Below are 21409 nucleotides of genomic sequence, written 5' to 3'. Positions count from 1 at the left end.
TTTGATGAAAGTATAATATATATATTCTTTTTTTAACACTATTGAAACTACATAACATGGTACAATATGAAATATAATACCTCATCTAAATGACTATCCAAAAGCTGAAGAGAAGACGGTTGTAGTATCATTTTAGCATCCTTCTCTAAAAGAAGACACTTAATCTGGGAAGTTGAATCCATTAGACAGACAGTCAACCTATACATATTTAGACAAATATAAGTTAATACATGGTTTATTGAAATCGTTATGATATAAAAACATGTCATTTGTACATGGGTTCAACTTTAGTATAACTTTCATTACAACCAGCACACCAAAACAAAGTTTTTTTGTTTTTTTTTAACAACCTCATTCTCATTTAACTTTGAAGTCATATTTAACCTTGTTCTACTTGTTTTTATGTTGTTGGCGTATGGACATTTTGGTCTGAAAGGGAAGTTGTACTTCTCTTTTACTATAATAGAGATTGTATGACACTTTTTATAAGATTTGGTCCTTTTAATCAGGTGAAAAAGCAAGCAGTAAAAATGGAAGAAGATAAGTAAATCGCGGAAATTAAAACAAGACAGTTAAAGGCCTAAGGTTATGTGTACTTTAAATAATTTGGGCCCAATGAAAAATGCATGTTATGAATTATAGGCCCATATTATGCAGAAATAAGTCGGCTTTGAAAATATGAGAGGCCCGTTTAGGTGATTTGACTCAGCAAAAGACGGTCTTTAGGGTTTCGTGTAACCTAGAATCATCGCTATATAAGCCGCCTTTTCCACGGAATGTTCATACACAAACGACCAAGAGCGCTTCCCCCATTTTTGTAGTGAATTATCTTTTTAGATTCTGTCTTGTTTATTTTGATGGCTTAGGAGTTTATTGAGATTGTAGCCTGTGATGTTTGAGATTGTCCGTACCATCTGAGTTTATCATTGATGATTACCTCCACTTTCTGAGGCTTTAGATCTGTTTCTTGTGCTGTAATTGATGTTTGCTGTTTTATCTCATTAGCTAGTTGATTCAATGTTAGGATGCTTTTGGTTTTGAGTTTTAGTAGGCGCTGATGATGAAACAAGATTACCATCAAACTTTGAGAGATTCACAGCTCGTTGATGCATACTTCTTTTTATAATCTGAGCCTAAGTTTGTTTTTTTTTGTTTTTTTGTTTTTTTAATTTTGTGGATACGAAAGGCAACAAATTAGAGTCTCTGATTCACTTAATTCAATAGTGTATACAGTGCTGTACGTTGCCGAAATTGACATGGCGATATTCTGGTACTTGGTCTAGTTTTGATAGTTCCTTGTGCATTCAAAAGCCCTTATATGTTTCAGACAACTGATTATGATTGATTTTTTTGTGGTTAGCTTATTACGAAGGCAACAATTTAGAGTCTCTGATTTACTCAATTCAATAGTGAATAAAGCGCTGTACGTTGCCGAAATAGATATGGTGATATTCTGGTACTGGTCTAGTTTTGATAGCTCCTTGTGCATTCAAAAGCCCTTACATGATGTACTCAGTTTAATATTGTCCCTTTTGAGTTTTTGCGAAGGCAACAAATTAGAGTCTCTGATTCACTTATTCAATAGTGGATAAAGCGCTGTACGTTGCCAATAAGTACTTGGTACAAAGATCATCCTAATTGGCAATTATTTATACTTAAGCCAATATGGTCGATGTTCCTATATTGTTTCTGGCCATGGTCTTGATTTTTTGAACTAATGTATTTGAATTAATGTATTGGAAGGAACTGAATTCTTGAACTAATGTTTGGAGTATTGATCTTGAACAATATAATGTGTTGGATGATTTATTTAAGCACCGACTTTGTTTATCCAAATGTTGACGAACATGTGCGTATGATGATTGTTTAAATGTTCATTGAAACGTCAATAAGCCGAGCAAATCTAACATTCAACAAAAAAAAATGGCTGAATAACATTTATTTTAAAAATTGTTAAATAAAGGCCAAAAGGTTTATTAAAAGTACGACGCGCTTAATATTTTAAAACCAAACAAAATAGCATATTTCCAAAGGGTTTGACGCGTGTGGCGATAACTCGCTTATAGTGTGGGCTTTCTTACTATTTTATTTGTTGGGCTTAGACCTATGTTCCTTTACGGCCTTTTTTATTGGGCTTAGACCTATTTTATAGGAACATTTCTAATCACTTTTTAGTTTTTTCACCTTTCCTTTTATCAAACACACTGATTTAATTTTCTAGCCACTATTTATTAAATTTTTTTTGTTCATCATATAACAAATAGAAATATTTGAAGTCAATAAAAACAAAAAGAAAAAGGCAACGCAAAGTTTTTATTACCACTCAAAAAACGAACAGCTGTTTATCTTCCAACAAAGCTTCTTCGTGCATCTTCTTCGCTCTTCTCAACTCAATCCTCTCCCTTTGATTCACTACGCCGTGAAAAAATTAAGAAGCTCCTCTGAAATCCAGCAGACATGGCGTTTCTTCTCCCCAACCTCTCTCCTTCGTTCCTTCTTCCGACCGGGAAATCACTCAAAGAGAAACCCATGTCCAACCAAGCTTTATCATCATCGTCTTCTTCCAATAGCTACGAGTTTGAAGAAGATACTCTCTCTCCGCTTTGTCTCTCTAGTGTCCAGGCTCCTCCACCTGTTCGAGGTGCGCAGGTTAAGACCAAACCGAGTGCGCAGGACAAGTACCAGCACGGCAAAGATGAGTTCTACATCAATCTCGGTTTAGCTGTACGTACCCTTCGTGAAGATTTGCCTCTGCTCTTCACCAAAGATCTCAATTACGACATTTACAGGTGTGTTTTTTTTTCATCATCTCCTTTAAGGTGGTTCCTTCCTTGTTAAACCTGTCGATGAAAACAATTAATCAGCCGAATAAATAAACAAGATTCTGTGTGTTTGCTTTCAGGGATGATATAACATTTGTGGATCCAATGAACACATTCTCTGGGATTGAGAACTACAAATTGATCTTCTGGGCACTCAGATTTCATGGGAAGATTCTCTTCAGAGATATCTCACTTGAGATCTTCAGGGTTTGGCAACCATCAGAGAACATGATTCTCATCAGGTGGAATCTTAAAGGTGTACCTAGAGTTCCGTGGGAGGCAAAGGGAGAGTTTCAGGGTACTTCTCGCTATAAACTAGATCGGAATGGCAAAATCTATGAGCATAAAGTCGATAACTTGGCCTTCAACTTCCCTCACCAGCTCAAACCTGCCACTTCTGTTTTGGATATGGTCACTGCCTGCCCTGCAAGTCCCAATCCAACTTTCATGTTTGGCACCGTGGATTCATATTCATCTTCTTGGATTGAGTTCTATAAAGCAGTGCAAAGGACATTAGACAAGCAAGAAGAGCAAATACTTGTGCAAGACCATTTCGCCGCATGCACATAATGCCATTAGGTCACACTCAGGTGTATATATATATATATATGTACTGTTGCATTGAAGAACATATACATATATATCTATGTATGCAGGAATATGCATATGAGTAGATGTTGTTGACTTAGGTTTTCAGATATCAAAGTGGGTAGGGAAACCAAGAACACTCTGTGTACCTATGAGCTTATACAACTTGCCTATTGAATGTAAACAGAATTCATTACAGTTGTTATGTTATATATAACACATTGATGTTTTGTACTTACGATCGAGGTTAAGTCGTAAAGGGAATATCTAAGTAGGTGGATAACTTAGGGTGAATCCAAAGAAGCCATATATATAAAACATATACATGAGTTTTGATGCAGATTCGAAGTCACCCATATGAACTAATTAAAAAGAAACTAACTCTATCATGCAGTTGATCATACACATCAGCACACAGAAACCACACCTAAAACGTATCATAAGCCAGGACTTTACCTTTTTGTCAGGAGGGGTGCAGAATAGAAATATTGCTCCCTTAAGCTACTCTCCCCTGCAAGATGCAGGTGAGCAATCAATTAGAATGGTGAAGATCGTAAAGCAATAGGGAGAAGATATTCTGTTATATAGTTTGTATGTCATACATGGTTTTTTGTTTTTATTTTATCCCTAAGTGTGCTTCCCAATTAATAGTATAGATATTTAAAAAGACAAAAACAGTGCAAACCCCACCTAACTAAACATTGGACAACGCAATTTTGTGACGTTAGTGGTGACGAAAATCTCTAAAAGATCAAAAGTTCGTTTGGATTCAGTGGGCACGAGCACACGACCATTTGGCCAACCATGCGTGAATCATTCATTTTGAAAATAATTTTTTATCTTTACTAGTTTTGCTTATGATTTTCTATCAAAAAAATCCTGTACATCAAGTCATAGTGATATATACTGATGTGGAAACGAATGAGAACATTCAACTAAAGAATATTGTAAAAGTCCGGAGCAAACCGAAACAAAGGCTCATCACTGACTAAGATAATCTCCAGGACTTAATGGGGACCCAAATGAAAGAGAGTGGACCTAAAAAGTTTCAGGCAAATGAATAAGGCAAAATAGCTATATAAGAATAATACAAGTGTCACTTCTTCAGATGATGCATCAACATGGCTATTCTGTAGAAGTTCACACTTTTTTCTCAACTAGTCTCCCACCGACAGTGAGAAGATCATAAACAGCTTTGCGTGGGAATTCTATCATATATGCCCATTTGGGTCACTCACCTCTATGACTTTGATCTTAATCATGGTAGGGTGTGAGATCGATTTGGAAACGCTGTTTCCCTTTTGTGACCCTCTGCCAAAAAATTCAAGAGTCAAGATCTTGCCATTGTCAACGGATCAACAATGGGAACCAAAAAGCAATTATCCATGGATTGAAAAGGCTTACAGCAATCGCGATGAGCTCTTCCAGGAGTTCTTCTAGATGACGCAAAGGCTTTGACAATAGAAACACACAAGAATGTTCACAACATTGCAAGAAAGAGATGGACACTTCTGTATTCATTAAGTAAGCACATTAAACTCACCCATTGAGTTGGACCATCAACTGGAGCACTTAGAGGATCATCATGAACCTGATCATAATCAAGTTGGAACAATGAATTCACGAGTACATGACCAATAATCCAATGAACTTGATAAAATGTCTAAAAGGATGTGGTATTGCCTAAGTGGTATCAACAAGATATCCTACCTCCATGAAAATTCCATCGACGCCAACTGCTACAGCTGTTCTTGCAATGCATGGTATTAACTCGCGAAGGCCTCCACTAGCAACACCACCACCATCCAACTACACAAGAATGCATTGTTCGTCATTTGCTGGCTTAAAAAAAACAAAAGATTCTTTTCAAAAAGGACAATACCTTCTTGCCTGCAGGTTGTTGTAGTGAATGGGTTATATCAGCGACCTGCCAAGAATTGAAACGTGTACGATAGATTGTAATTTAACAAACAAAGAACATAAGGCAGAATAGGAAATATGAAAAAGAAAAGATGAAGCAAGATACATACAACAGGACAATTAGCTTCCCTCATCCACTCAAAGTTTCTTGGATCTACTATCAAATCATCTGATAATCAAAACAAAACAGACTATCAGACAGCCAATAGTAAAGGCAGGCCAAAGAATTGTTTAAGCACCCTTTGATGTATATTATTCAGCAATCCAGTTTTTATAAGTTCCGAGAGATTGCATGAGATTTGAGAATGCCTATTTGTTTATCTACACTGCTAAATTCCATGGACACAAAGATCATCCTAAAGCCAGCTTCCGGCATTCGGTTTTTGAAAAGAAGATGATAACTTACTGTATCCAAACATGGTTCCTCTTTCACAAACCATCACATTTGGATTCCCAGCCAGTCTGATCTTCTCGGCTGAATTTTCCATGACCTTAGCATACATATACCCAGTCATCAAAAATATTCCGGAAAAAAATATTTTCCAACTTGAAATACCTTAGAAGAAAGAACTCACAGAAGGAGCACAGAATTGTCCTTTCTTAATATTGATAATTTTCCCAGTTTGTGCTGCTGCAACCAGAAGATCTGTCTGGAATTACAATTAACGGCTTTAATCATCAACGATATAACAGATATCAATCCAAGATTGAAACTTTGAAAGCTACAAATAGAAGCTTTGAGGAAAATATGGTTTAGAGTCTCGCCTGGCGACATAAGAATGCTGGAATCTGAATTATATCTGCAACCTTGCCGACTGCTTCACACTAAGAAAATAAATAACACATGAGAAGGTACCAAAGACTTGCTAAATCTCAGTTCTCTAATGTGAATACGTTTTTTAATACCTGGCTTGATTCGTGAACATCAGTTACTATTGGTAGGTCATATGCAACTTTCACCTTCTCAAGAATCTGCGTTGGAGAACCATAAATGTGACCATCAGTATTCTTGTTCAGATATAAATAGAAAATTACAGCAATTTCACGTTCAAGTAATTGGTAGCATCCTAGGCGAAAATTAATGCAGTTTCTGCCATCAGGTCCTAGAAGAACTTAAAATTAGTTTACATACATAAGATCCATTTAACATCAAAACTCTGTCAAAAGTTCTCAAATCAACAGTCCCAAAAACCAAATTATCTATTATAAATGGACACCCCAAGGACATAGAAAGAGTGATTACAGGTAAACAGGGGAATATACCTTCAGACCCTCCGCCATGCCAGGACCTCGGAATGACTTTGAAGAAGTTCTGTTAGCTTTATCAAAACTTGACTTGAAAACAAGGGGCAACCCAACTCTATACCATTCACATACAACAAAACACAAAAGTGGCATAAGGAACTTGAAAAAAGGAACTAATGATGCAAGAAAGACACATAAAAGCTTCAAGTAATAAAGAGTACTAGGAATCATACTTTGTGGCAATGTCTTTGATGTGTTTTGCCATTCGAAGAATATGTTCCTCGGATTCGATCACATTTGGACCAGCCAACAAAAAGAATGGTTCAGCAGCCTACACACACAGTTGATATACGCACTAACATCAATCTCGATGAATACTCATCAACGCTCTGGAAACAAAAAGGCGAAACACAAACCTTGAGTTGATTGTACAATGGTGATGATGCCGCCATTCTTATATCCGGAATTCAAAACCTTCGCGAAAATCTGAATCAGAATCCAAAAGATCAGGAAAACCCTAATTCTTACCATACACGGATCTGCGACGAAGCGAATCAGAGAGTGGAGGGGGTAAAGGAATCTGACCTCTTTAACTTGATCTCGAAGTTGCAGAGTGAGTGAAGAAGGGAAGTGAGATCTCGCGCGTGCCAAATTGGAGAGCTTTATCGATTTTTAGAGACTGTGTTTGGATACACGGACAGATATTAATAATTCCTATCCAGGATAAGGACATTATGATTTTGCTACAGTTCACTTTTTCCTATCAAAAAACGACAGAACTTTCCTTTTTTTAGTACTTTTCCAATTTTTAATCGAACAAAAATGGTAAATCTGAAGGCGTAAATATAATTTCCATTATATTTTCAGACAAGTATTAAACAATGAGAGATATTCGAAACATAATTCAACATAGAAAACGAGTGTCATTCACAAACTAATGACTTTTGTTTATGTCCTCTTTTAGAACGCTTTCGACGACATGAGTGGTTTGGGAGGTGACATAGATCTAAGCTCAGGTGCGGAGCTTGGGAACATCACGTTCAGCTTATGCATCAATATATCAGATCGAGACGGTATCTCATTCAGAAGAAACTGTTGCACGATCGGTTTCTTGAACCATTCCATGACCAAATCGCCAGGTGCCCTCAACACGACCTTGCTAACCTCAAAAGGCGACTCAACAGAGCTCAGCATCTGAGCTACTACAATCTTCAGTGTCGGTCCTGTGACTAGCTTTATACGTCTCGGGACTACACCGTAGTAAAGCATTCGTTTTCTGAACCTGTGGAGAGTGTGAACCACGGCTATGAGCGCGGCTCCAACCGATAAGTTTCTCACATCGAGAGACCAAGCAATGTGTTGGTCAAAGACGATGGCCTTTGGGAAGAGTTTGTTCTCGTAGGCTACTTTCCAGACACATCGAGCTCTGTTTATCTGACCCATCAAAACTAGGTAGTTGAGAAGGACATTCACAAAGTATCTAGCAGCTCCTTCTTCGAGTTCGTAATCAATCCCTTGGTAAAACTCCCTCACAAACGTCAGAACTGGTTGTTTCCTCTGTTCTGGACCTGTGAAGAGACCACACATAAAAGCGTGAGCTTTATGCTTGGTAGCGCTGAGGATTGACATCAATTGTCTCTCTTTATCTTCGTCTTGGCATCGGACTAGGTGAGCAAGAATCGAAGTGTAGAGCACCAAGTCAACTTTTCCAGCAGAATGCACAAGTGTCTCGAGCAAAGGTCTAGCTGAATCGTATAAACCAATTTTCATGCATGACTCAAATAACTGCCTGATGATGAAATTGTTTGTTTTGATTCCTGATGAACCCATGAACCTAAGCCATTTCAAAGCAAGATCAACAGAAGCATCTTTGATATATATCATCAGAACATCGCTAGCACAGACATCTACAGAATACTCCATTGCTTTCATCTCAAGTAGTATCTTCCCAGCAACATCAACGAGTCTTTTGTTGGCTAGAAGTGTAAGAAGGGAAATATAACTGCTAAGGCCAGGCCTTAACCCAGCATTAGTCATGGAGTTATAGATCTTCATTGCAGAGTCTACTTGCCCGGATCCAGCATGCATCTCTAATAAACACGAATATGTGGATGGTGTTGGTAAAAACCCAGCTTTCTCCATGTCTTTGAAAACCGACATTGCTACTTCAAGCTTTCCTGATTTTGCATGAGATTCAATGATCATTGTGTATAATCCAAAGTTTGGCCTGAAACCTGACTTCTTCATCTCATCCCAAAGCCTAAGAGCAGTATCTAGCTTGCCTGCTTTAGCATATGAATCAATCAAGGAAACAAACATAGTTGCCGATGGCCTATGGCCAAATCCCTGCATTTCCATGTAAACCTTCATCGATGTGTCCAGCCGACCAGCTTTCCCCATTGAATCAACAAGTGAAGAAAACACACTAAAGCTCGGTCGGAGTTTCCTTTCTTTCATCTGCTGAAAAAGCTTGAAAGCTGCATCAAGACGGCCAGATTTGGCCAAGCTTGGAATGATCAGCTCATAAGTTGACACATCCAACAAACTATCAGTTTTCTCCATGCTCTCATAAATCTCAAATGCCTTATACGGCAGACCCTTGTTCAGAAACAACATCATTAGATTATTATACGTCTGCGTATCAATTTTGCATCCTGACTCTTGAGCCTTTTTGAAACAACAAAAAGCGACCTCCAATTTCTCAGCTTTAGCCAGATACTGAATCACTTGGTTATAGGCACTAAGCGACAAATCACCGTGACTACTGGAGTCTTGAACCATCTCCTCAAACAAAGACTGAATCCCAACAAAATCTCTGCCCTGGTTCAACCCATCAAACAAGACGACATAACATTCATCGGAAGGCAGATACCAAGGCTGCTTCTTAGCCCATCTGAACAAACTCATCCCGGCATCAACCTCTTTAACAATCTTCAGAGACTGCGTAATATGAACCATATTGGGCACAAACTGGAGTTTGTCCAACTGAGTCTCCAACTCAGGTCCCCATTTCCACCTCTGCACAACTTCAACAATCTTTGCAACAGCGGAAGCATTCATGTAAGGCTTCTTCAACCCACCAACCATTACATGGTCATCAAGCCCTGGCTCTACTGATCTTATTCCTTTACCGCTGTGTAATACACTACCCGACTCATCTAAATACTCTACCTCCTCAGTCCAGCCACTAGATTCACTACTTGCGCCCTTCTCACCGCAGAATCTCCTGACAATACTCCGACTTGGTTTAGCCAATCCAGCGAAATCAGGGTCTCTGGGTACAGAACAATCGGGAGAAAAGCCGTTTCTAAGCGCGAAATAGCTCAATAATCGGATGTTGAAGAAGTAACTACCGGCTAATTTAGGACTGGGAGAAAGCAAAGGAGACTCAGAAATGGTACTCCTCCTACTAACCGTGAAAATGACATTTCTGGGAATTACTTTCGCGGTTCTTCCACGGATCATCAGAAGATGTAGAAAATGTATTCTAATGCCAAAAAATTGAAGTTTTAGGAATCGATCAATCCTAACCTGATCTCCAGAGATGGCGATTTTTTCCGTCTCCTCGTCGGCTTAAACCCTAAAACCAGAGAGAGAGAGGCTTTAGAAGCAGTCAGGGGTTTTCCCGATATGGATATTACTTAGCAAATTAGCCTATTACAGGTTTTTATTACAAATTTAATTTTAATATTTTAATATTTTAATCCAATAATTTAAGTTCTTATTTTTTTCAAAGTCAAATTTACTAAAATGTTTAGCTTCCCTATAACCATTAAATTTTGGTTCTAAGTTTGTCCCATAATACTTGTGGCGATTTCACAAAACCCAAAATATAAGTGGTTTAGACTCAAACTCGGATGGAGTATGTCAAAAAAAAAAATTTATTTTTTTTTATGATAAAACTTACAAAATCATCCGAGCATTTAAATATATGAATCTCTAGACAACAACATTTTTAAGTGATATTTGCATTTAGGTAGATAAAAGAACCCGAAATTAGATTTAATTTCTATGAACACAGAAAGAAGAATTTGTTTCTTAATTGTTATATTTTGCCAATCCTTAAGTCCAGAGAGAGAAGAATCTGAGGAGAATGTGTGAAGCTTATGTAAATGGATGTAGTCAAGAAAAAGATAAACCTAAAAGAGCTTTGTTTGAGTACAAAGCAAGCAAAAGTTTTAAACAACTTTCCTCTTTGATTATTTTACAATGTCAAGCAAGCATATATGCCCCATTGGCAAACATATGTGTATAATCATTGTACTATAAAACACATTTTAGATAGTACTAATGATGTCAAAAATAATTATATATGGTATGAATTTACACATTGTCTGTAGTTAAAGTGAGCAACTAAAGTGCGAATCTTTACAAGAAACAGAACAGAACCTTATATCCTTCCATAGGTTGCCTTGCATGATTCTTCCTGAGTTTTTTTTGTTTTGTTTTAGTTTTCTACACATGCACATGACACACACACACACACACAAGATATATATAGAAAGAGAGGGAGGGAAGAGACAAATATTCAAGCTTTCTTTTGGTTCTGTTTCTTCTATTGAAAGTGTAGCTAAATTGGGTTTAGTTTTGAAGATTTAGCTTCTCTTTGGTCTTCATCTTAAAAACCATGGAATCAAATAGAGCCTTGGCAACCATTTGTCTTCTCCTCTGTGTAATTATCACAGCCAATTTCTTCACTCATTGCGGTAAACCCTTTTTCTCTATCTATTTCTCTCTATCCATCTCTATCTCTATAAGCATTTGATTATGATTGTGATTTTCTTATGTCCTAGTAGTAGATGCAAGAAGACAAGTGGGGATTAAGAGAGAACCAAAGCAGGTGATGATCAAAGCAGTAAAACACACATCATTGTTAGAGAAAATGATGACACAGCTCAATCTTGCTCAGCCTTTAGACTACTCCTCGTCCTCGAACACTCAACCTTACGGTGTTAGCACAACTCTCACTCTACCTCCCTATGTTTCACTTCCTCCACTTTCAGTTCCCAGCAATGCCCCTCCTTTTTGCGTTAGTCCCCCGGACACACCTCTTACCTCCTCTGCTCCTGGTCTTACTCCACCTCCTGGCCCGATCACATTACCTAACCCACCCGATTCATCCTCTAATCCAAACTCAAACCCAAACCCACCCGAATCATCATCTAACCCAAACCCACCCGAATCATCATCTAACCCAAACCCACCAGAGTCATCCTCTAACCCGAACCCACCTGTTACCGTCCCAAACCCACCAGAGTCATCCTCTAATCCAAACCCACCCGACTCGTCATCTAACACGAACCCACCCGTTACCGTCCCAAACCCGCCTGAATCATCCATTCCAAACCCGCCAGAAACAGTTCCCAACCCTCCCGAAACTGGATTTACACCAGGACCACCAGGTCCTATTTCAGGTCCACCTTACTCTGAGCCGAGCCCATCGACCCCGACGGACACTCCTACTCCATCCGGCGGTATTCCAACTCCTACCGGATCAATTCCAAGTCCATCATCTGGGTTTCTTCCTCCGATCGTCTATCCGCCGCCTATGGGGCCACCGTCACCGAGCGCGAATCCAACCTCGGCTTACTGGTGCGTGGCTAAGCCATCGGTCCCTGACCCAATTATTCTAGAAGCCATGAACTTTGCATGTGGGTCTGGAGCTGATTGTCATTCAATTCAGCCCAATGGGCCTTGTTTTAAGCCTAATACGTTATGGGCCCATGCTTCGTTCGCCTTCAATAGCTATTGGCAACGGACCAAAGGTACCGGTGGCTCCTGCACGTTCGGCGGCACAGGCATGCTTGTCACCGTTGATCCAAGTAAGTGAATTACATACGATTAAAGTTATTACTCCTTTTGCTTTTTACTTATAGGGAAATATTGATATTCATTTAATTTTTGACAGGCTTTAACGGGTGCCATTTTGATTTCTTCTGATGCATGAAGACAAAGACATCTCTCACTTTTAAGTTTTCACCTTTTGTTGGATTACGAATAATATCAAATAAAATTTTGATATAACACGTTAGCTAGGTGGGTCTCTCACTTGTAAGTTGTAAGTTGTAAGTTGTAACCCATTAAAGCTTAATTTACTTTGGAATGGCATATAAACTATACACTATAAATCTTATGCTAAATTGGTATATTGCTTTTGCTAATGGAATTAGGTCTTCTAGAGTTGTTTGTAGTACGTTGCATCTACTAAACTTCTATCACTAAAAAAATCTTTATTTATACACAGATTCCTTTACCCCCACAATGATATTGTAGCTTTGAAATAAAGTAATATACACATTCTCATCACCATATCTTTTTCTTATAGAAAAATCATTTACTCCGGTCTATAATCACATTTATCATTATGTCAGACACGTGAATACACTGCTTACCTTTTGCAATTTGATTAGCATTCAGTAAATACTCAAAAGAATCACAACTGCAGTTGATAAACGAATACGAACAGTCTCAAGATATAATTAAAATTTAATTCCAAGCAAAAAGGTGGAACCAAAATAAAACAAACTAGGTAACAACCCGCACATTGTGCGAGATAAATCGATTTAAAGAAAATTATTATAAGTAAAATTATTATCCTACAACCAATATCTGTTTGTGTCAAACATAATATGTAACTAAAGTTTTTATTTATTTATTCAAAGCTATATATTTTCGTGTAAAAAATATGTTTCACCCGTGAAATCTTTGAATGTGTAAGAGATTTTATGGTAGAGAAAATATTGATAATATTTTACTATTTATTGCAACATGTCTTTTTGTGTGGTTTTAAAAACAAATTCATATCTCTTATGTTTTATTTTGTAATCATAACAATTTTGCATGTTTCTTATATAACCATAACCACATATACTAAATTACTCGGTAGTTTAATTATTTAATTTTATTATATGTTAGTAACAGTCAGATTCTAAACTAATTTTTCTGAAGATAATCTAATTTATTGATTTAATATTTTTGATTAGACTATTTAAATCTTTTGAGTTAGTCGGTTTGTTAATATTTCTATAAATGACGGATTATTACCAAAAAAACCATTATGAATATATTAATGAAATTCCAAAATCAACGTATTCGTATAAGAATATATTTCACCCGTGAAATATATGAATGTAGTAAAGAAAATATTTATAAAATGTTACAATTTATGGCAATATGTATTTTTGTGTGCTTTAAAAATCAAATTGATATTTATGGTTAATCGAGTAACTATAACAATTTTGCATAATCTAATAATCACTCATTTTAAATATATTATGTTTTTTTTGGGGTACTAACTTTATTTATAAAGTTAAGGGTTATTATCTCATTCTTTTTTAATATCACATAGATGAATGTATAATTAGAATGTATATTCCTATTCGGTTATCAATATTTTAATTTTTAATGAATAATGACACTAAATGTTGAGATTAATTAATTTACATACTTAGATATACATAAATAATTACACATCATGATATCCCTTAATTTGTTGTCATTTTTATATTTATTTATAAATATTTATAAATCTATATTTACTGGAGATTAAATTTCTTTTAATGAGTTGGAGATAATTCAAGGGTAATATACTTCTTTTCATAATCAATTATAATAACTACTGAAAGTTTGTTATTTAAATTATTATGGTAATAGTACTAACATAAAAAAAAGAACATGTTTTTATATGATTTTGTTAATAAGTTACATGTTATTTATTTTTATTAACTTTATATTAATTGATATGTTTATAACCTTTTTAGAATATTTTACTTATAACAAAATTCAGCCAAAAGAATTTTTTACTTATATTGATTTTTAGCTTTTTTAAAATATTTTACTTATATTGGTAATCAATATAAAATTAATATAATTTTGACTTATATATTTATAAGTAATTTATTGTGAAATTTTGTCTTAGAATAGCATGCAATTATTTAATTAGTTTTAATATGTGTTATATAAATTTGTGTGAGATACGATGACATATCTAATTATTATTTAGTTAATTGTTAGTTTTAAAAAAATAATAGTATGCTAATATAATTAAGTAGAAAATTTAAAGATATTTTAATAAAAGATGAACAGAGCTCTATAGAGGATTTGTGAAAAAGTGGTAAACTATTAAAAAAACCAGAAAAAGGAAAGATAGAAGAAACAAAACGAATCTAGCAAGAAAAGGAAGAAGATGGAAAATAGACAAAAATTGAAAAAAGAAAAAAAAAAAAAAAAAAAAAAAGCATATCAATCAGTAAATTCCCACTATATATAAGGAAACTATACTCTCGTCTCTCTCAAACACAAGACACAACACAAGTCGGAACAACGCTCCAAACGACTTCGATCAATTCAATACTTAGAGAATTTGTCGTCTTCCCAAAAACCCTTTGCCTTAAACCCTAATTTACAACAACACTCTTCGCCTCTCTTTTTTTTTTCCTCCGGCCATGTCGAGATTCGAAGATGGATTCCCGGCTGATAAGCTCTTCGCTCAGGGATACTCTTACACATACGATGACGTCATCTTTCTCCCCCACTACATCGATTTCTCCACCGACGCCGTCTCTCTATCCACGCGCTTTAGCCGGCGCGTGCCCCTATCTATACCTTGCGTTTCGTCCCCGATGGATACTGTCTCTGAGTCTCACATGGCTGCTGCAATGGCTTCCCTTGGTGGGATTGGAATCGTTCACTACAACTGTGACATCGCCGCTCAGGCATCCATTATACGCCAAGCCAAGTCCCTCAAACATCCCATTGCTTCCGACGCCGGTGTGAAGTTCCCTGAGTACGAGATTACTTCTCTGGATGCCTTTGGTCCTTCTTCCTTCGTCTTTGTCACGCAAACAGGTCAGATTCATATTCGTTTTCCAGGAATCTATCACTGTCTTTTAAGGATTTTGAACTAGTTCAATAGATTTGAGTGTAATGATGGTGAATCCAAGTGTGTGTTTTTGATTTGATATAATCCAGGAACAATGACGACTCCGAAACTGTTAGGCTATGTATCGAAATCGCAGTGGACGAGAATGAATTACGAACAGAGAGAGATGAAGATTTACGATTACATGAAGAGCTGTGACAGCAGCGACTTTGTTGTACCATGGGACATTGATCTTGAAAAGATTGAGTTTTTACTAGAGGATAAGCAAAAGGGCTTTGTGGTTCTTGAAAGGGATGGTGAGACTGTGAACGTGGTGACCAAAGACGATATACAGAGGGTTCAAGGATATCCCAAGTCAGGGCCAGGGACCGTGGGTCCAGACGGTGAGTGGATGGTTGGTGCGGCTATAGGGACGAGGGAATCTGATAAGGAGAGGCTGGAGCATTTGGTTAAGGCTGGGGTCAATGCCGTTGTGTTGGATAGTTCTCAAGGGAACTCTATTTACCAGCTTGAGATGATCAAGTATGTGAAAAATACCTACCCTGAATTGGATGTGATTGGTGGCAATGTTGTGACAATGTACCAGGCACAGAATTTGATCCAAGCTGGAGTTGATGGATTGAGAGTTGGTATGGGGTCTGGTTCGATATGTACCACACAAGAGGTTTGTGCGGTTGGCCGTGGACAGGTAAATGAAAAACTACTCTGAATGCTAACTGTTTGATTCTTCTAGAAGGTGTTAAACTCTGTGAATTGTGTAACTTAACAGATTCCTTCCTTTTTTTTGTGATTTGGACATCTTAGGCTACTGCTGTGTACAAGGTTTGTTCGATCGCTGCTCAGAGTGGGATTCCAGTTATAGCGGATGGTGGTGTCTCAAATTCAGGTCACATTGTAAAAGCTCTCGTCCTCGGAGCATCAACAGTTATGATGGGAAGCTTCTTGGCCGGAAGCACTGAGGCTCCCGGGGCTTATGAGTATAAGGTAATAGTCACATCTTCTTCCGGTTTAACTAACACTCTTTTTGAAACGCTGTTTGTTTTGATTGTTTTTGGTAATGATAGAACGGTAAGAGGGTCAAGAAGTACCGTGGAATGGGATCGCTAGAAGCAATGACAAAAGGAAGTGACCAAAGATACTTAGGAGATAAAACAAAACTTAAGATTGCTCAAGGAGTGGTTGGAGCAGTCGCAGATAAAGGCTCAGTGTTGAAGCTGATACCTTACACAATGCACGCCGTGAAACAAGGTTTCCAAGACCTTGGTGCTTCTTCCTTGCAATCCGCTCATGATCTGCTGAGATCAAACATCCTTAGGCTCGAGGTAAATGAAACTTCTTGTCTCGATTTTAATTCCCAAAAACCTTCTAATTTAGTGACAATATTGCTGATGCTGTTTTGGTTTTGTGACAGGCTCGAACTGGTGCAGCACAGGTCGAAGGAGGAGTTCACGGGCTGGTTTCTTATGAAAAGAAACCATTTTAAGCTTTGGCCAAAATTTGAGGATTTTGTTTGAGTTTTTCTTATATCATGTTTCGTGTTATTTTTCTTATATGTTTTTATTTATTAACATCACATAGAGAAAAATGGATGTTAGGAGGAGACAAAGTTATAAGATGATTTGTTGAAAATCTATAAAAAGAACTCGCTATACTTATTAGTTTATTAAAAGAACTCAACGAAAATAGTCAGCCTTGGTATTTCCTCTTAGTTGCTCTGTAGCAACTAAAAAGAAGACAAAAGTCTTATTTTTGACCTGCCAGATCAAGTTAAAGATTCGTCCTGCAAGGTAATTGGCTCGTAGATCACAGATTTAACAACACTCATCAGATTATGTGATGTGAATCCATCATCCTTTTTGTAAAATAAGTTCAATACTTTGCTCATCTTCAAGAACGCTTCTTTGCATTCCCTTGGAACCACACTTCCCTTCTCCTCTAAAACTAGCTTATGCAACTCTTCCCTCTTTCTCTCTGCTAAACCTTTCATCGATTCAATGATCTCGTCTTTGCTGCAACTTTCTCTCTCCTGTTTCATGTGCAATGAAACCGCATTCAGCTTCCCCTCCTTGCTTTCTCTCTGCAAGAAAACATCGAAAGGGATACTTAATCCTAAATCTATGAGCAGAAGTTAGTTAATTACCATTATCATGTTGGATTTAGACGTCTTTGCCATCTTTCAACTGTACATTGTAGTTCAAAGTCTATAATCTTTGGAAGAGTCTTACCTTAAATCCTTGTATGTCATTTAGAAGACGGCCCATGGTGCTCACGAGCTTGTAGAGCTGATTATATTGGTGGCTATCCACCGTCTTCTCTGAAAGTGGTGGTCCGATCAGATAAATAGCTGGGAGGATAATTGGTCCTAATGCAAATGATATGTACGCATTTTTCATGTAATTCTCCAAGCTTGGTGTTGACTTGTTACTAGACCACTCGACTTCTCTCAACATAGACTTGAGCAAATCCAACCACTGCATCCGATATCGTACCAATTAACTATGTTCAGAAGATTTGTTAGGATATGATAACAGATAATATAATTGCGTGGGATTATTGATACTTAACAATTTTCACAATGTGGTGTGTCACAGTGCGTCCTTGATAGGTGAATCCTTTGTCTCCTGTTTCAAGAATTGTATCCCTTAGAACTGAGAATATGATCTCAACATGTTCCGAGCGGTACTCAGGAACACCGTTCAAATCCCACCTGAAATTTGTAAAGGAAGAATAATTATGCTTTTATGAGGGAACAAGCAGAGGAAGAGCTTTGAAAGAAAGAGACAAATCAATATACTTTTCGACCAAGTGTATGAGGTTTTCCAGTTCTTCTTTGGACCCTCCAACATCAAAGAAGTCATCTACAACCGTTGTAAGTACTCCACCTTTGGCCCAAGATATACGGGCATCAGATAGTTCTGGAGAAAATAAAGTTGCAGCCCCAGAAAAATAACAGTAAGCCAGCTTCTGTCTAGCAAATCTCAGTTCCTGCAATCTATTCTCCACAATCCACCTGCAAGTTGGTGAGCAGCATTATAGACAAATGAATATGCTAATTTGTGACGATATAACAAATAAAAGTAGCACCTGAAGCCATGACGTGAACTCGTTCAAGTGTGTGGTTATATAAGTAAAACTAGTTAGCTTATGCAAGAAGGTTAAATGAATGAAAAGCTTAGCTGGGAGTGCACCTATCAAGATGTTCCATTTCTTCCCGGTGTATGGACTGGCAGAAATTGAAGTCATCCACAGCTAACTTCAGGATATCAGAGCTGCATATATTGTGCAAACTAGAACACAGAAGAAATCAAGAATGATAGTTGATGTCCTTATTAGAATGTCGTTTAATGGAAACTGAGTGTGCCAAAACATATGGTCGACAAAGAACACAAGCTACAAAGGAATGAACTAAAGTTTTTACCGATATGAGGTTTTTGTGACTCTGGTGTTTTCGACAGCGCAACCATTGAGCAGTTTTCTCCTGTGATCTAATCTTTCTAGGCTTGCATAGGAGGGAAAACCAAGAGCATCCTCAACCTGAAAAAGATAAGTTTCTCAGAAAGCTCTCACAGGAAGATAGATAAGTAAATGAGATTATGTACCTCTTTCTTGAGGTATTTATCTCGAACAGAGGTCTTAAGCCAGTTAGACAATTCCATCTCTAGATATTGTTTAGTCCAAGAACACTGCTTCTTCAAAGCTGACTCATGTGGATAACTTTGGGCAGCCTTAAATAATTCTAATACAGAAAACGTATCCTTAAGATATCCTTCCAAAGTATCAGAGAAACCAGATTCTTCTGCAAATGGTTTTAGAGGATCTGCAACAAACACAGCGTATCAGCTTAACACGGACATGCACATAACTCAAACCTAGGCTATATGCATCCGAAAGAAAGAGGTCATTTCACCGTAAGACACATCATAGCCATGAGCAAGCAATAATCGGAAAGCCAAAGCACAAGTGGTCAAGTCCAAACATATTTCTTCATTCCCACGCAGCCAGTATCTGTTTATTGGTCAATGATAGTTTCCAAAAATCATAAATATATTAAATAAAGCTACCCTTAAACTAAAAAACCATAATAACAAGTTTCAATATACCTATAGGTTTCATCCAATAGGCTTTTGATTTCGTTTTTGAAATCCCTATCAATTCCTAAGCTTTCAAGAGTGTCGATTATACTAAGGCGTGCATATTGATCAGATGGATAAACTGTGGGAACTGAATGATAAGCAAACTTATTAGCAGTGGAACTCTTTAGATACAACGGAAATGATAGCCATGTAGATAGATGTACCTGCAGCCTCAAATCTCTGAAGGAGAAAAGAGAGATAACGGAGACAACCATCATTTCCAAACTGAGTAAATGCAGCTGCTGTTGTGGCTGGAGAATCAAACAGTGACCCATTTTTCCTTTGGTGTTTAACGATCAGATTCCAATCTTTTAACTTTCTTGTTCCCTCTAAAACATAGGCCAGATATGCTTCTCTTCCCTTTGAAAATCTTTCACTATCAGTCATCAAATATTAAATAAACAAAAGTTGCTGAAATGAAGACTTGTGTACATGGAAATAATTCAGTTTCGTCTGAGTTGCTAATAAAAGACCAGGAGTATACATATTACCTTCTAAGATCCAAATCTCGTTTCAGCATCATGGCATCCACGATTTCTGAGCCCAATGGAATCACAAGGTTCAAATCTTTAGCATACTCAATCATCCCAGGAAATATAATATCAAATCCTGCTGGTTTCTGTATGGTTTCATCAGAGACTGATGCAGAGTTCAGCTCAATAAACTGAAGACCTGGATTTGAAACTCATCATTCCATGAATCTCCCAAAAGTCAGATAGCTAGTAACAAACAGAAAAAAGAAACTGACCCTTGATTATTTGTCTTTCACCAGTTCCCCACTTCTTTAACGCAAGGATACTAGCTAGAGTAGACGACAACACATCCTTCTTAAGAGATTGATGGTCATGGTTATCATCAAGTCCCCAAGATCCATCTTCATGTTGATTTTCCAATAACCACTTCACACACTGTGGGAAAAGTGGAGCATTCTGGGAACTACTAGGTGATGGAACCATTGCTACCCAACTAGTATCATACGCCGAAACAGAGAGCTCCACTTTATCTAACATCTTCCTAATCTTTTCCTTTGTTTGCTCAAAGCTCTGAATAGTTTTAAGAATATTAGTTGGTCTAAAACCAGAATTATCCTTTATATTCAGCTGTAAAAAAAGTTTACTTACCACATTGTTAGATCTTGTCTTTTGTACTGCTTCCCATCTCTTTGCCGAAGTAGCTGCCACACAACAAGAGAGAATCAAATCAAACAGAATTCTATTGCGGGACAATTCGGCGCACAGTAGCTTTAAAACTACAGAATGATGTCTGTTTACTTCAATCTCTAATTTATCCCGAAGAACAAAACTCGAGTATTAATATCCACGAAACATGCAAGCGGATAATAAAGAGATTGAGAGAGAGTACAGTCAGTCACCTGAGATCGGAGATGAACAACCGGAGGAGCGGATAGACATGGAGAAACCAGAAGCAAACGAAACAGCGTGGTAGGCTTAACAACCTGCTGAGAGAACTGATGAGAAGTCATCATCATCAACAACAACAACAACAACAACCACAGTGAGAGGAGTCAATTCCCAAATCGTGAAATTAAGTAAATTAAATGAAAGCTACAAGAAAAAAAAAACAAAATACACTTCCGACGAATTAGCAGCCTTGACCACCGGAAAATATCTGGAAATCAATCTAATTTAATACGAAAAGATTATTACGAAAGTCATTACTAATATACAAAAGTAGATTAGATTACGAGATAAAGGATAATCAGAAAGAGGAAATAAATTCTACTAGTGTAGATTAGATACCGACCTGACATGTGGACCGTAGATATATATCGTCGACTCGACAAATACTACTAGTTTATT

The 21409-nt window shown here is 37.2% G+C and overlaps 6 protein-coding genes, 1 long non-coding RNA gene and 2 other non-coding genes across 16 annotated transcripts; 6 read left to right on the top strand and 3 right to left on the bottom strand.

The window, feature by feature from the left end:
* The first annotated feature begins 782 nt into the window (after positions 1 to 782).
* On the top strand, positions 783 to 1817 carry LOC147941893 (uncharacterized). The gene is made up of 2 exons (XR_015561400.1): positions 783 to 1270; positions 1361 to 1817. It is a non-coding gene; the product is annotated as an uncharacterized LOC147941893 (long non-coding RNA).
* On the top strand, positions 884 to 955 carry LOC147941895 (small nucleolar RNA snoR117). Its single transcript, XR_015563024.1, has one exon. It is a non-coding gene; the product is annotated as a small nucleolar RNA snoR117 (small nucleolar RNA).
* LOC147941894 (small nucleolar RNA snoR116) lies at positions 1050 to 1135 on the top strand. The gene has a single exon (XR_015563023.1). It is a non-coding gene; the product is annotated as a small nucleolar RNA snoR116 (small nucleolar RNA).
* A 391-nt stretch (positions 1818 to 2208) lies between the features above and the next one.
* Positions 2209 to 7374, bottom strand: LOC104752387 (2-dehydro-3-deoxyphosphooctonate aldolase 1). Of its 7 annotated transcripts, none has more exons than XR_015561397.1 (18): positions 7161 to 7374; positions 6992 to 7061; positions 6809 to 6906; positions 6594 to 6690; positions 6237 to 6302; positions 6096 to 6155; positions 5906 to 5980; positions 5737 to 5821; positions 5441 to 5499; positions 5293 to 5337; positions 5121 to 5219; positions 4954 to 5001; positions 4815 to 4862; positions 4649 to 4721; positions 3867 to 3921; positions 3085 to 3313; positions 2733 to 2840; positions 2209 to 2632 (listed from the first exon to the last, which is right to left on the bottom strand). XR_015561397.1 is itself a non-coding variant. In XM_019228001.2 (15 exons), exons 2-14 carry the CDS (start codon positions 7025 to 7027, stop codon positions 4665 to 4667), a joined length of 873 nt encoding a protein of 290 aa, XP_019083546.1. In that variant the 5' UTR covers positions 7028 to 7061; positions 7161 to 7374; the 3' UTR covers positions 4231 to 4448; positions 4649 to 4664. The 7 variants fall into 7 exon arrangements, 3 of the variants coding, with proteins under 3 accessions (XP_019083546.1, XP_087313594.1, XP_087313595.1); XR_015561399.1 differs by having other exon boundaries at positions 6992 to 7049; positions 7161 to 7217; XR_002032857.2 differs by having other exon boundaries at positions 2209 to 2840.
* LOC104703302 (uncharacterized) lies at positions 2319 to 3646 on the top strand. The gene is made up of 2 exons (XM_087457470.1): positions 2319 to 2789; positions 2903 to 3646. The coding sequence occupies exons 1-2, from the start codon at positions 2458 to 2460 to the stop codon at positions 3390 to 3392; spliced, it is 822 nt and encodes a 273-aa protein (XP_087313596.1). The 5' UTR covers positions 2319 to 2457; the 3' UTR covers positions 3393 to 3646.
* A 33-nt stretch (positions 7375 to 7407) lies between the features above and the next one.
* LOC104703301 (pentatricopeptide repeat-containing protein At1g79490, mitochondrial) lies at positions 7408 to 10040 on the bottom strand. Its single transcript, XM_010419309.3, has one exon. The coding sequence runs from the start codon at positions 10038 to 10040 to the stop codon at positions 7536 to 7538; it is 2505 nt and encodes an 834-aa protein (XP_010417611.2). The 3' UTR covers positions 7408 to 7535.
* Positions 10041 to 10903: 863 nt separating this feature from the next.
* On the top strand, positions 10904 to 12765 carry LOC104703300 (uncharacterized). The gene is made up of 3 exons (XM_010419308.2): positions 10904 to 11281; positions 11372 to 12397; positions 12484 to 12765. The coding sequence occupies exons 1-3, from the start codon at positions 11203 to 11205 to the stop codon at positions 12513 to 12515; spliced, it is 1137 nt and encodes a 378-aa protein (XP_010417610.1). The 5' UTR covers positions 10904 to 11202; the 3' UTR covers positions 12516 to 12765.
* A 1984-nt stretch (positions 12766 to 14749) lies between these two features.
* LOC104703298 (inosine-5'-monophosphate dehydrogenase 1) lies at positions 14750 to 17095 on the top strand. The gene is made up of 5 exons (XM_010419306.3): positions 14750 to 15422; positions 15546 to 16144; positions 16261 to 16440; positions 16521 to 16778; positions 16868 to 17095. Exons 1-5 carry the CDS (start codon positions 15020 to 15022, stop codon positions 16937 to 16939), a joined length of 1512 nt encoding a protein of 503 aa, XP_010417608.2. The 5' UTR covers positions 14750 to 15019; the 3' UTR covers positions 16940 to 17095.
* On the bottom strand, positions 17090 to 21347 carry LOC104703299 (ent-kaur-16-ene synthase, chloroplastic). Of its 2 annotated transcripts, XM_087459754.1 has the most exons (15): positions 21180 to 21347; positions 20962 to 21057; positions 20711 to 20763; positions 20338 to 20632; positions 20081 to 20261; positions 19754 to 19965; positions 19557 to 19677; positions 19364 to 19461; positions 19056 to 19273; positions 18875 to 18990; positions 18645 to 18743; positions 18251 to 18466; positions 18022 to 18163; positions 17682 to 17927; positions 17090 to 17533 (listed from the first exon to the last, which is right to left on the bottom strand). In XM_087459754.1, exons 2-15 carry the CDS (start codon positions 20999 to 21001, stop codon positions 17219 to 17221), a joined length of 2352 nt encoding a protein of 783 aa, XP_087315880.1. In that variant the 5' UTR covers positions 21002 to 21057; positions 21180 to 21347; the 3' UTR covers positions 17090 to 17218. The 2 variants fall into 2 exon arrangements, with proteins under 2 accessions (XP_087315880.1, XP_087315881.1); XM_087459755.1 differs by lacking the exons at positions 20711 to 20763; positions 20962 to 21057; positions 21180 to 21347 and having other exon boundaries at positions 20081 to 20253; positions 20338 to 20477.
* Positions 21348 to 21409: the final 62 nt, after the last annotated feature.

Source organism: Camelina sativa, chromosome 7, assembly GCF_030686135.1.
Source record: "Camelina sativa cultivar CO46 ecotype springtype chromosome 7, ASM3068613v1".
Lineage (NCBI taxonomy): Eukaryota > Viridiplantae > Streptophyta > Magnoliopsida > Brassicales > Brassicaceae > Camelina > Camelina sativa.
Note: the sequence above shows the minus strand (reverse complement) of the source record. Positions and strands in the feature narration are given on the sequence as shown.